The following is a 12,598-nucleotide window of genomic DNA, read 5'->3' as shown; positions in this document are numbered from 1 at the left end:
AATGCTTGAAGCAACCTTTTAAGTTACTCTTTGGCAATAAAGTGAATGTCTGACAATACCAGAGTACAAAAACTTACAAATTCTTACAATTAGCATCCCTCAGCTGGCATCTGCCATGTTAGAGTATTAAAAACTGATCAACTGGCTCCACAAGAAGTTGTATGGTTTTATCGCATTACAGAAATGGGAGAAACAGACAAGAAATCAAAGACAGTGGTACTAATAGTATTAATGTTCAGTTTCTCTTCCAATGTTAAGTTGAACATATTACATTTATTTCTTATGACTTTAGAAAAAAAGAAAAGTTATTTTCGTATATGTAAACATCGGCCAACTGGTGTTGAAGAATCATGTATTTTCCATACAAGAGCATTAAGCACACAGGTAAGGAGCTGGGCACGTCTTTCTGGGACTTGCTGATAAGGGGGATTTGTACCTCTATACATATGCCAGTGCTCAATGAAATGGCCACAGTGCCTTTGGTCCACTAGTGCTGTCCCTCCGTTCTGTGTTCAAATATTTTGAGCAGTGTAACACTAAACAAGGGCCCATGGCTTATCACAGCCAAGCCCCCAGTGGAGGTATAGCTGGAGGCAGAGATTTTACACTTTCTTCTAGCCATACAAATTAAAACAAGCAATGGGCATGAAAGACTGAATGTGGTCCGCTGACAGTGTCACGTCCACAAATGAAAGATCAATTTCCTTATTAGTCCCAAATAGCATAGACGGGATGGGCTGCTAAAGACTTTCAGATAGCATTAAAACATTAAAGGAGCACTAAAGGCTCAGGAACACAAACATGAATTCCTGATCTAAACCACCGTCTAGCCCCCCCAAACCCCTTCTTGCCTCACTAAATATAGTAAAATCTTACTTGTATTCAAGTTTGCAGCTCTTGGCTCTGCCCCTGTTTGCCTGTGAACTGCCTCTGTCTGCTGACATCATCAGAAGTGGTGGTCTGAGCCAATCACAGTGCTTCCGCATAGGACTGTCAAGGAGTCAGATCAGGGGCAGAAACAGCACAAGTCAAACACAGCCCTGGCCAATCAGCATCTCCTCAAAGAGATTAATTAAATCAATGCATCTCTATGAGGAAAGTTCAGTGTCTGCATGCAGAAGGTGGAGACAATGAATGGCAGTGCTGCTTACTCTGCAACACCGCCCCAAGAAGCACCTCTAGCAGCCATCTAAGGAGTAGCCAGTGGAGTTATCACTAGGCTGTAATGTAAACACTGCATTTTCTCTGAAAAGACTGTTTACAGCAAAAAGCCTGAAGGGAACGATTCTACTCACCAGAACAAATGCAATAAGCTGTGGTTGTTCTGGTGACTATAGTGTCCCTTTAATAGTTCAACATTGAATGGATGGATGATTTTAGGGGACTCTTGAAACTGTAACCACTTGAATAAGATGAACCAGTCACAGTGCCTTAACAATCCCTTTATTTACTGGGTCAGAAGTAGTTTTCCATAGAAAAACCTATGTTAATTTAAATAAGATATGGAGTGCTAAAATAAAATTTAAATAACCATGTCAAGTATATACTGAAATTTACAAAAGAACACACGGCCAACATACCAACAACTACTGTTCAAATAACACATCTAAAGAAGTATTGTCCCATGATTACAGATGCCTACAAATTGCAATGTGCTATAATACCCAGATCAGCACAAAATATGATGACATGCAATTATGAGTAATGTACACAATGGAGATACTCCTTATTAGTGACATTAACTGGGAGCCCAACACAATACAGTTTCATGAAAAGTACATGTTTATCAAAAGCAATGTCAAAAGACAACTAAACCCCATTTCACATTAGCCTTACATTAGTTATGGTGTAAGGACTCTGGCAGTCAACTTTGTGTAAACTGAAAAAAGTTTCCAACAATGACTACTTTTAGCTGTGCTTTCTCTAAGCCAAGCATGTCAAACTTGCGTCCCACAATGGATATATTGCTGCCCACCTGCCCTGGGGCCTCTTTGTGTTGTGGCCTCGACCAGCCGCAAGACAGAAAAGATATTTCCTGTCTGATTCCGGTCTTCCCTCCCACGGCTGATCATGTGCACCCGCAAACCAGTCACCCCCCCCCCCTTCTCTCCTGTTCGCAGTGCCAGAGGAGTGTCAGGACTACTTGAGGAGAGCAGGGCTGGAACTGGAAGACAGGCAGCTCATCTTAAGGTAGGAGAAGGGGGGCTTGGGTGATTTTCCTGTTATAGTGTGTTAAAGTGGGGAGAGGGCATAGCATTAATTTTAGGGAGGGGGCAATGAATTGGTTTGGGGGATGGAGGGGAAGTATATTAAATTGGAGGGGGGAGTAGGGCATATTAGAGTGGTGGGAGGCTGTGTATTAGAGTAGTGGAGGGGGCAGTATGCTAAATTGGGGAGGGAGGGAGGGCAGTGTATTAAATTAGAGTGCTGGGAGGAGGGGCAGTGTATTCATTTACAGGGAGTGCAGAATTATTAGGCAAGTTGTATTTTTGAGGATTAATTTTATTATTGAACAACAACCATGTTCTCAATGAACCCAAAAAACTCATTAATAGCAAAGCTGAATATTTTTGGAAGTAGTTTTTAGTTTGTTTTTAGTTATAGCTATTTTAGGGGGATATCTGTGTGTGCAGGTGACTATTACTGTGCATAATTATTAGGCAACTTAACAAAAAACAAATATATACCCATTTCAATTATTTATTTTTCCAGTGAAACCAATATAACATCTCAACATTCACAAATATACATTTCTGACATTCAAAAACATAACAAAACAAATCAGTGACCAATATAGCCACCTTTCTTTGCAAGGACACTCAAAAGCCTGCCATCCATGGATTCTGTCAGTGTTTTGATCTGTTCACCATCAACATTGCGTGCAGCAGCAACCACAGCCTCCCAGACACTGTTCAGAGAGGTGTACTGTTTTCCCTCCTTGTAAATCTCACATTTGTTGATGGACCACAGGTTCTCAATGGGGTTCAGATCAGGTGAACAAGGAGGCCATGTCATTAGATTTTCTTCTTTTATACCCTTTCTTGCCAGCCACGCTGTGGAGTACTTGGACGCGTGTGATGGAGCATTGTCCTGCATGAAAATCCTGTTTTTCTTGAAGGATGCAGACTTCTTCCTGTACCACTGCTTGAAGAAGGTGTCTTCCAGAAACTGGCAGTAGGACTGGGAGTTGAGCTTGACTCCATCCTCAACCCGAAAAGGCCCCACAAGCTCATCTTTGATGATACCAGCCCAAACCAGTACTCCACCTCCACCTTGCTGGTGTCTGAGTCGGACTGGAGCTCTCTGCCCTTTACCAATCCAGCCACGGGCCCATCCATCTGGCCCATCAAGACTCACTCTCATTTCATCAGTCCATAAAACCTTAGAAAAAGTCTTGAGATATTTCTTGGCCCAGTCTTGACGTTTCAGCTTGTGTGTCTTGTTCAGTGGTGGTCGTCTTTCAGCCTTTCTTACCTTGGCCATGTCTCTGAGTATTGCACACCTTGTGCTTTTGGGCACTCCAGTGATGTTGCAGCTCTGAAATATGGGCAAACTGGTGGCAAGTGGCATCTTGGCAGCTGCACGCTTGACTTTTCTCCGTTCATGGGCAGTTATTTTGCGCCTTGGTTTCTCCACACGCTTCTTGCGGCCCTGTTGACTATTTTGAATGAAGCGCTTGATTGTTCGATGATCACGCTTCAGAAGCTTTGCAATTTTAAGAGTGCTGCATCCCTCTGCAAGATATCTCACTATTTATGACTTTTCTGAGCCTGTCAAGTCCTTCTTTTGACCCATGTTGCCAAAGGAAAGGAAGTTGCCTAATAATTAGGCACACCTGATATAGGGTGTTGATGTCATTAGACCACACCCCTTATCATTACAGAGATGCACATCACCTAATATGCTTAATTGGTAGTAGGCTTTCGAGCCTATACAGCTTGGAGTAAGACAACATGCATAAAGAGGATGATGTGGTCAAAATACTCATTTGCCTAATAATTCTGCACTCCCTGTAGAAAGGAGGGGTGGTGTGTTCGATTAAGGGGCAGTGTATTAGATTAAAGGGCAGTGTATTAGATTAAAGGGCAGTGTATTAGATTAAAGGGCAGTGTATTAGAATGGGGGAGGGACAGTTTATTAAATTGGGTCTGCATGGAGGCGCTGAACGCTCCCCATAGAGATGCTGATTGTCTGTGCAGCTTTGTGTCACACATGCATAATAGCTCCCAATGCTTCCTAAGCTGAAGTTAAGAACACACTTCAAAATCAACAAGATATTTTACTTTTCAAAATAAGCCTACATTTCTATGAAAACTTAAGTTTTTTTGCGGCCCACATAAACTTGTTTATTTGGCTCGTGTTAGCCTTTGAGTTTGACATGCTTGCTCTAAGCCAGTGTTTCCCAACCCAGTCCTCAAGGCACACCTACCAGTCCAGGATTTAAGGATTACCCAGTTTTGTCTAAGGTGTTTTTAGAAAAAAAAGAAAAAACACCTTAGACAAAACTGGGTAATCTTTAAATCCTGGACTGGTAGGTGTGCCTTGAGGACTGGGTTGGGAAACACTGCTCTAAGCAACATGAAACTATAAAAAACTTCAAAGGTTACAATGTACATATGCTTAAGTTGTAGGTACTGGTCACAAAAGCTTCAAGTAGCTTAGTCAAAGACTAAGATGTTTTAAAAACAATCATGCCAATCACGGGCACGGAATTGCGTTACAAACAGGCACATTAGTCAGAAAAATCAAAGCTCAACAAAGATAGACCAGCAGTTCATATGATAGTTGCCAAATGCCAATACATTTTACACTATAAAAGTAACATAGAATTGAGAGAGGATCATGAGCATCATTCAACATGAATGTATGGCTGGTATGCTATTAAGGGGTGTAAACAAAGTAGCACAAAAGCTGGACTTCTGAGCAAAGAAAAAGTGCGATGGGTCATATTTAACCTTTTTTCCACACCAGGATTACATTTGAAAAAAGCCAAAGGACACCATTAATAGTGTCTTGCTGCAGATTGTTAAAAATTATAGAAGTTCTGTAATGGTATGGGAAGCCATTCTGTGAGGACTTTGTAACAGCAAAGATACATTATATAAAACTGTTATTAAGCAATTTGGCAAAAATAGATTTCTCACCAGCACCCAGATCAACAAAAGCATTGATTATAAGATATGTACAGCAGAGTGACTCACCATAAAAAAAAATCAAGTCAAATTTAGAAAAGCTAGATATATTATTACTTTTTTGTAAACGTATCTACTATTGAAAAGCTGAGCAACTATATTAACCCCTTCAGGACGGAGTCAATAGTGCACGTTCTGATCAAAACAAAACAAACAAAAACTGGAATTTGCGCTATTTGTTTGTTCACCCGTAGTTCCCCTCTTTCATATTATATGCACCCACACTTATTATATATCATTTTGTTCAGGAGAAACAGGGCTTTAATTTACCATTAACTATTCATATATGAAACATAATTCATTATGAATAAAAAAAAAAAAAAAATGAGAAAATAAGATTTTTTTTTAAATTCGTATTTCCGTCTGACATTTTAGCTGTGAAGGTCATAATACTGTTCGGTTTTACAGCACAAAAATCAGCGAGGTCTCACGAGTACAACAGTATCCCCCATTAACAGGTTATATGGTGTTTTGGAAAGTTACAGGGTCAAATATAGAATGTTCCATTTTCAAATAGAAATTTGCCAGATTGGTAATGTTACCTTTGAGACGGTGTGGTAGCCCAGGATTGAGAATTACCCCCATAATGGCATACCATTTGAAAAAGTAGACAACCAAAGGTATTGCAAGTGGGGTATGTCCAGTCTTTTTTAGTAGCCACTTAGTCACAAACACTGGCCAAAGTTAGCGTTCATATTTGTTTTTGTGTTAAAAAAGCAAAAAAAACAAATATTTGGCCAGTGTTTGTGACTAAGTGGCTACTAAGAAAGACTGGACATACCCCACTTGCAATACCTTGGGTTGTCTACTTTTGCAAATGGTATGCCATCATGGGGGTAATTCTCATTCCTGGGCTACCATACGCTCTCAAAGGCAACATAACCAATCTGGCAAATTTCAATGTCAAAAAAATGAAATGCAAGCCTTATATGTGACTCTCTAACTTTCCAAAACACCATGAAACCTGTAACATGGGGGGTACTGTTATTCTCGGGAGACTTCACTAAACACAAATATTAGTGTTTTAAAACATTAAAACATATTACAACAATAATATAGTCCATAAAAGTGCCGTTAGTTTGTAAAAAATGCAAAAAAAATTCACTTTTACTTAAAATATCATCGTTGTAATACAATTTACCAATTTGAAACACTAATATGTGAGTTCAGCGAAGTCTCCCGAGTAAAACAGTAGCCCCCCATGTCCAGGTTTTATGTTGTCTTGGAGAGTTACAGGGTCAAATATAGTGCATGCAAATTAAATTCTCTGCACTTTCTCCCTGTGTTGTCAGGTATGTCAATCAAATTTTAATTAATCAAATCACCTAATTATGTTAAAAGATTACTTAAATATACACGTAGAATTTTAATATATATGCATTTAGAGGTATTTAAATTCTACGTGTATACTAATGTAATCTTTTATGTAATTATATGTATTTCTCTATATATATTTGCGGTTATTTGCATTTTATATATAGATAGATATATATAGAATGTCATTCTAAGTGTATTTTGTTACCAATATATATATATATATATATATATATATATATTAATAACAAAATACAGTTAGAATGAAATTACATATGGATATATAATTTATATTAAATTTTGTTTCAATATTTTATTTATTAATTTTATTATTTTATTTATTTATTATTGTAATTATACGTATTTATATATATAATATATGTGTATATATCTATTATATATACAATATATGTATATTATATATATGTAACGTCATTCCAAGTGTATTTTAATACTAATATATGTACTAATATTAGTATTAAAATACACTATGTATGACGTTAAATATATATAATATACATATATATTATATATATACATATACATATATTATATATATATATAAAAATATTTATTTTATTTTAGAACATGTTTAATTTTTTTTTTTACACTACCTACCAGCAGGGGGACTGTCTAATATTTTAGACAGTCCCCCTGCTGGCAGATCCACAGACAGCTATAGGGGACCATGTGATCGCTCTCTGAGAGCGATCGCATGGCCCCCGGGGGCCTGATTTGCCGTGGGGGGCTGACTGGGCTGTGAGGCAGTCCTCCCGAAGCAGAGCGCCGGGAAGGTAAGTATCCCGGGCGCTCCAGGGCTTAAAGCCGTTACGGCGTTCTATGCCGTTGCAACGGCTTTAAAGCCGACTAAATGCGTGACGGCATAGACGTCGTAACGGCGGGAAGGGGTTAAGGAATATGCATAATATGCAACATTAGTAGATTACATTTATAAATGTGTTGATTGTAATTGGATGATAGTAAAATAAAATATATACCGTATATACTCGAGTATAAGCCGACCCGAATATAAGCCGAGGCCCCTAATTTTACCCCAAAAAACTGGGAAAACTTATTGACTCGAGTATAAGACTAGGGTGGGAAATGCAGCAGCTACTGGTAAATTTCTAAATAAAATTAGATCCTAAAAAAATTATATTAATTGAATATTTATTTACAGTGTGTGTATATAATGAATGCAGTGTGTGTGTATGAGCGCAGTGTGTGCGCGCGCGCGTATAAGTGCAGTGTGTGTGTGATGCGGAGCCTTGGTGGGGGGTGGGCATTTTTATTATTATTTTTTAATTATTATAATTGTAATATTTTTTCTGTTATATTAATTTTTTTCATTATTTTTTTTATATTATTTTTAATATTTTATTTTATTATTATTATTTTTTTTTTCGTCCCCCCTCCCTGCTTGATACATGGCAGGGAGGGGCGCTCTCACTCCCTGGTGGTCCAGTGGCATTGGCAGTTCAGTGGGGGGGGATGGCAGGAAGCACTTACCTCTCCTGCAGCTCCCTCCTCCTCCGCGCCGGTCCGTGCAGCTCCTCTGTCAGCTCACACTAAGTCTCGCGAGAGCCGCACTATGACCTCGCGGCTCTCGCGAGACTTACACTGGGAGCTGACAGAGGTGCTGAACGGACCGGCACGGAGGAGGAGGGAGCTGACAGGAGCTGCAGGAGAGGTAAGTGCTTCCTGCCAGCCCCCACAGCCCCCCAGTCTGTATTATGGCAATATAAATTGCCATAATACAGACAGTGACTCGAGTATAAGCCGAGTTGGGGTTTTTCAGCACAAAAAATGTGCTGAAAAATTCGTCTTATACTCGAGTATATACGGTATGCAGTAACCACCCAAAGTAATTTGACAACATTGACCAGTTGCCAATAGAAAAGATCGAGAAGCCAAGCACCATTATTACACCAGCACAGGCAGCTTAAGCTATACAAAATTAATAGCCGATCCAGTGACCTAAGAAAGGCACTACCTGGTATCATTTGAATTGCTGAAGTTTTTTTGTTGAGCCAAGTTGCTACCGTGTGCGGTGGGGCGACCGGCAGCGGAATGGTTCTTCATATCAGCAGAGATACTCCGATTGCTGTGATGAGAAGAAAAACATCAAGATTTTCAAGAAAAGGGAGTAATGGATGATTATTAAATGTTTTATGTATCATGAGACAATATCCATTATTGTATAGAAATTACCTATATAAATAGGCTTTGAAAATATATTAATCCTCTTTAATCAGGGAGACCGTAACCCCTTTCTTTTATCTCAATTTGTGATTAGATGCAAACTAATATATTAACAAATGTTGTTACAGTAGTGCACAATGCCTCCCTAACCTGGTATGCCTACGTAGGAAACTAAGCCTGTAGAAGTTAAAGGGGCACTATAATCACCAGAACAACTGCAGCTTATTGTATTTGGTTTTGTGAGTATAATCATTCCCTTTAAGCTTTTTGCAGTAAACACTTTTCAGAGAAAATATATACATTTACAGATACCTCCACAGGCCACCCCTCATATGGCTACTAGAGGTGCTTCCTGGGGCAATACTGCACACTGTGCACCACTGCCATTCGGTGTCTCCACCCTCTGCTCTGCCCCTGATCTGCCTCCTTGACAGTCGTAGCCAATCCTATGTGAAAGCATTGTGATTGGCTGAGAGAATAACTTTTGATGTCAGCCAAGCAGGCAGATCATGGGCAGAACAAGCATCAGCAGACTGGAATAAAAGTAAGATTTTACTATATTCAGGGGGTAAGTGGGGACCAGGGGGGCGAGATTGTGGTTTTAACACTATAGGGTCAGGAATACAGGTTTGTGTTCCTGATCCTATAGTGCTCCTTCTACATATTTACACAAATACATTCTTCAACCAGTGACAAATACATTAAAAGTGAAAGTTTCTAAAAATCTCTGTTAAAGGACCACTATAGTGCCAGGAAAACATACTCGTTCAATTTACCTCTTTCTCCAGCGCCGTGCAGGGGACTCTCCTCCTCGGCTGAATGCGCATCCACGGCACGAGCCACGCATTCAGCCAGTCCATAGGAAAGCATTCACAATGCTGTCCTATGGACGCTGGCATCGTCTCACTGTGAAAATCACAGTGAGAAGCGCCTCTAGCGACTGTCAATGAGACAGCCACTAGAGGCTGGATTAACCCCATTCCAAAGTTTCTTTGAAACTGCTAGGTTTATAGAATAAAAGGGTTAAACCTGACACCCAGACCACTTCATTAAGCTGAAGTTGTCTGGGTGCCTATAGTGGTCCTTTAAGAGTACTTTTTACTCATCTAGAATTTGTAACACGCCCTTCTTTTCCTCCACAGCCAGTGATCTAAAATTATTTGACTTTTGCCAAGGAGAAATATCAGAAAATCTGAGGTGCCAAAAACACTAACTTTACATCTCTGATTTTTCAAGTTGTGAAGAGTAATTAAGTTGTGAACAGATTTTCCTTTTATACCCAATACACAAGTTAAAACTTTGGTTTTCTCTTTACATGTTTCTATAAGAAAGAGGTGCTACAGTTAGCAATAGGGAGCGACCAATATGGATTTTTTTTTAGAGCAGATACCGATAATCTGAACTTTCAGGCCAATAGTCGATAACTTTCCGATATTCTGTACATTTACCATTTTGAAAAAATTAACTATTTCTAAAGGTAAATGCACAAAATATATATGCCACATGTAGTGGATGCAGTGTGTTTAGACAGGGGAGCTGTGTGTGTAGTGGATGCCGTGTGTATTTGTGTAGTGTGCGTATAGTGAATATATAATAAATGCAGAGTGTGTGCGTGTATATATAATAAATGCAGAGTGTGTGCGTGCGTGTATATATAATAAATGCAGAGTGTGTGCGTGCGTGTATATATAATAAATGCAGAGTGTGTGCGTGTGTGTATATATAATGAATGCAGAGTGTGTGCGTGTGTATATATAATGAATGCAGAGTGTGTGCGTGCGTGTGTATATATATAATGAATGCAGAGTGTGTGCGTGCGTGTGTATATATATAATGAATGCAGAGTGTGTGCGTGTGTGTGTGTGTATATATAATGAATGCAGAGTGTGTGCGTGTGTGTGTGTATATATAATGAATGCAGAGTGTGTGCGTGTGTGTGTATATATAATGAATGCAGAGTGTGTGCGTGTGTGTGTATATATAATGAATGCAGAGTGTGTGTGTGTATATATAATGAATGCAGGGTGTGTGTGTGTATATATAATGAATGCAGAGTGTGTGTGTGTGTATATATATATATATATATATATATATATAATAAATGCAGAGTGTGTGTGTGTGTATATATAATAAATGCAGAGTGTGTGTGTGTGTATATATAATAAATGCAGAGTGTGTGTGTGTATATATAATAAATGCAGAGTGTGTGTGTATATATATATATAATAAATGCATAGTGTGTGTGTATATATAATAAATGCAGAGTGTGTGTGTGTATATATAATAAATGCAGTGTGTGTGTGTATATATAATAAATGCAGTGTGTGTGTATATATAATAAATGCAGTGTGTGTGTGTATATATAATAAATGCAGTGTGTGTGTGTATATATAATAAATGCAGTGTGTGTGTGTGTATATATAATAAATGCAGTGTGTGTGTGTGTATATATAATAAATGCAGTGTGTGTGTGTATATATAATAAATGAAGAGTGTGTGAGTATATATAATAAATGCAGAGTGTGTGTATATATAATAAATGCAGTGTGTATGTGTGTATATATATATATAATAAATGCAGAGTGTATGTGTGTGTGTGTATATAATAAATGCAAAGTGTGTGTGTTTGTGTGTATATAATGAATGCAGAGTGTGTGTATATAATGAATGCAGTGTGTTTGTGTAGTATGTGTATATAATGCAGAGCGTGTGTGTGTTTCTGTAGGTATGTAGTTTGTGTAAAATAGGGGGGTGGGGAGGGAAGGGAGGGGTTTATTTATTTATTTTTAGTTCCCCCTCCGGGCTTCTTACTTTGCCAGGGAGGGGGGATATGGCATTCCCTGGTGGTCCGGTAGCATGGACTGTGCAGTGGGGGCCCAGCAAGTTTTTACTTGCCTTCCCAGGAGCTCCCGTGTAAATCTCGCTGTCTGTGTGCCAAGCGGAGAGTTGCCATGGTAACCAGTACGATTTAGACAGAAGAGCTGAAGGGAGCTGCTGGGAAGGTAAGTAAGAGCTTGCTGGGCCCTCCAGGACCGCTGGGCTTGTAATGGGCCCTGCGGTTCTCGTATGTATTATCAGCAATATCGTATCTCTATAGGCCGATACTGACATTGCCGAAAATACCGAATATCGGCCAGACCGATAATCAGTCGATCCCTAGTTAGCATGTCAATTTTCCATGTTAAAATTGGTGTTGGATCCACAGATATTATATACTGTGATGTAACGTTGGCCTTGAAACAATATGGTCATATTGTGTAACTGAATCCCAATATTTGTTAGCCAAGATAGATTATAAGTAGCCTTGTAAAATAGAAACTAGGAAGTGGTGAATATCAATGTACACTAAATGCCTTGAAAATGAATTCGTGGTTTTTTAAAAACGAAGAGCAGCATAATTATAGGAAAGTTTTAAAATTTTCATCTACCAATGTTTTCCTGATGTTGCATTCATTACTTTACATTCCTGCCAAAAAATAGTTACTCAAATCAGTCACCAAAATTACCACTGGCCAGGTTTTGTAGCAATCATATAAACTAAAAAAACAGTTCAGAAATTCCTGTATCATTTCAGAACCACGGCCACACATCATGTATACTTTATTCAAATAATATGACACAGATTAAACAGAATATTCACAAATCTGTAAAATAAAATATCCTAAACTGATATGTGTTTTAGTAAACGAGTTATAAAAAGGAAAAATGTACATAGGTTTAGGTATGGTCATCATATCGACCAACCCACCTGCTCAATGAGCCCATATGTTACGAGTAGCACTAACTTTAATTCACTCTTCACCTGTCATAGAAGAGTGCACTCATAATCATAAGGCATCAAAAGAGGCTCATGCAAAGAATCCCATTTTGTATTATAAAGAGGAAAACTG

At 38.7% G+C, this 12,598-nt stretch overlaps 1 protein-coding gene across 4 annotated transcripts in view; it reads right to left on the bottom strand.

The window, feature by feature from the left end:
* Nucleotides 1–12,598, bottom strand: part of MAP3K4 (mitogen-activated protein kinase kinase kinase 4) — a 175,598-nt gene that overhangs the window by 42,122 nt on the left and 120,878 nt on the right. For 2 of the 4 annotated variants that reach the window (XM_063443339.1, XM_063443338.1), the window contains exon 16: nt 8,500–8,610. The exons of the other annotated variants lie outside the window; for them this stretch is intronic. In XM_063443339.1, coding sequence (XP_063299409.1) covers nt 8,500–8,610 — 111 coding nt within the window. The remainder of the gene's footprint in view (nt 1–8,499; nt 8,611–12,598) is intronic. 4 annotated transcript variants of the gene reach the window in all.

Source organism: Pelobates fuscus, chromosome 2 (assembly GCF_036172605.1).
Source record: "Pelobates fuscus isolate aPelFus1 chromosome 2, aPelFus1.pri, whole genome shotgun sequence".
In the NCBI taxonomy this organism is placed as follows: Eukaryota; Metazoa; Chordata; class Amphibia; order Anura; family Pelobatidae; genus Pelobates; species Pelobates fuscus.
Note: the sequence above shows the minus strand (reverse complement) of the source record. Positions and strands in the feature narration are given on the sequence as shown.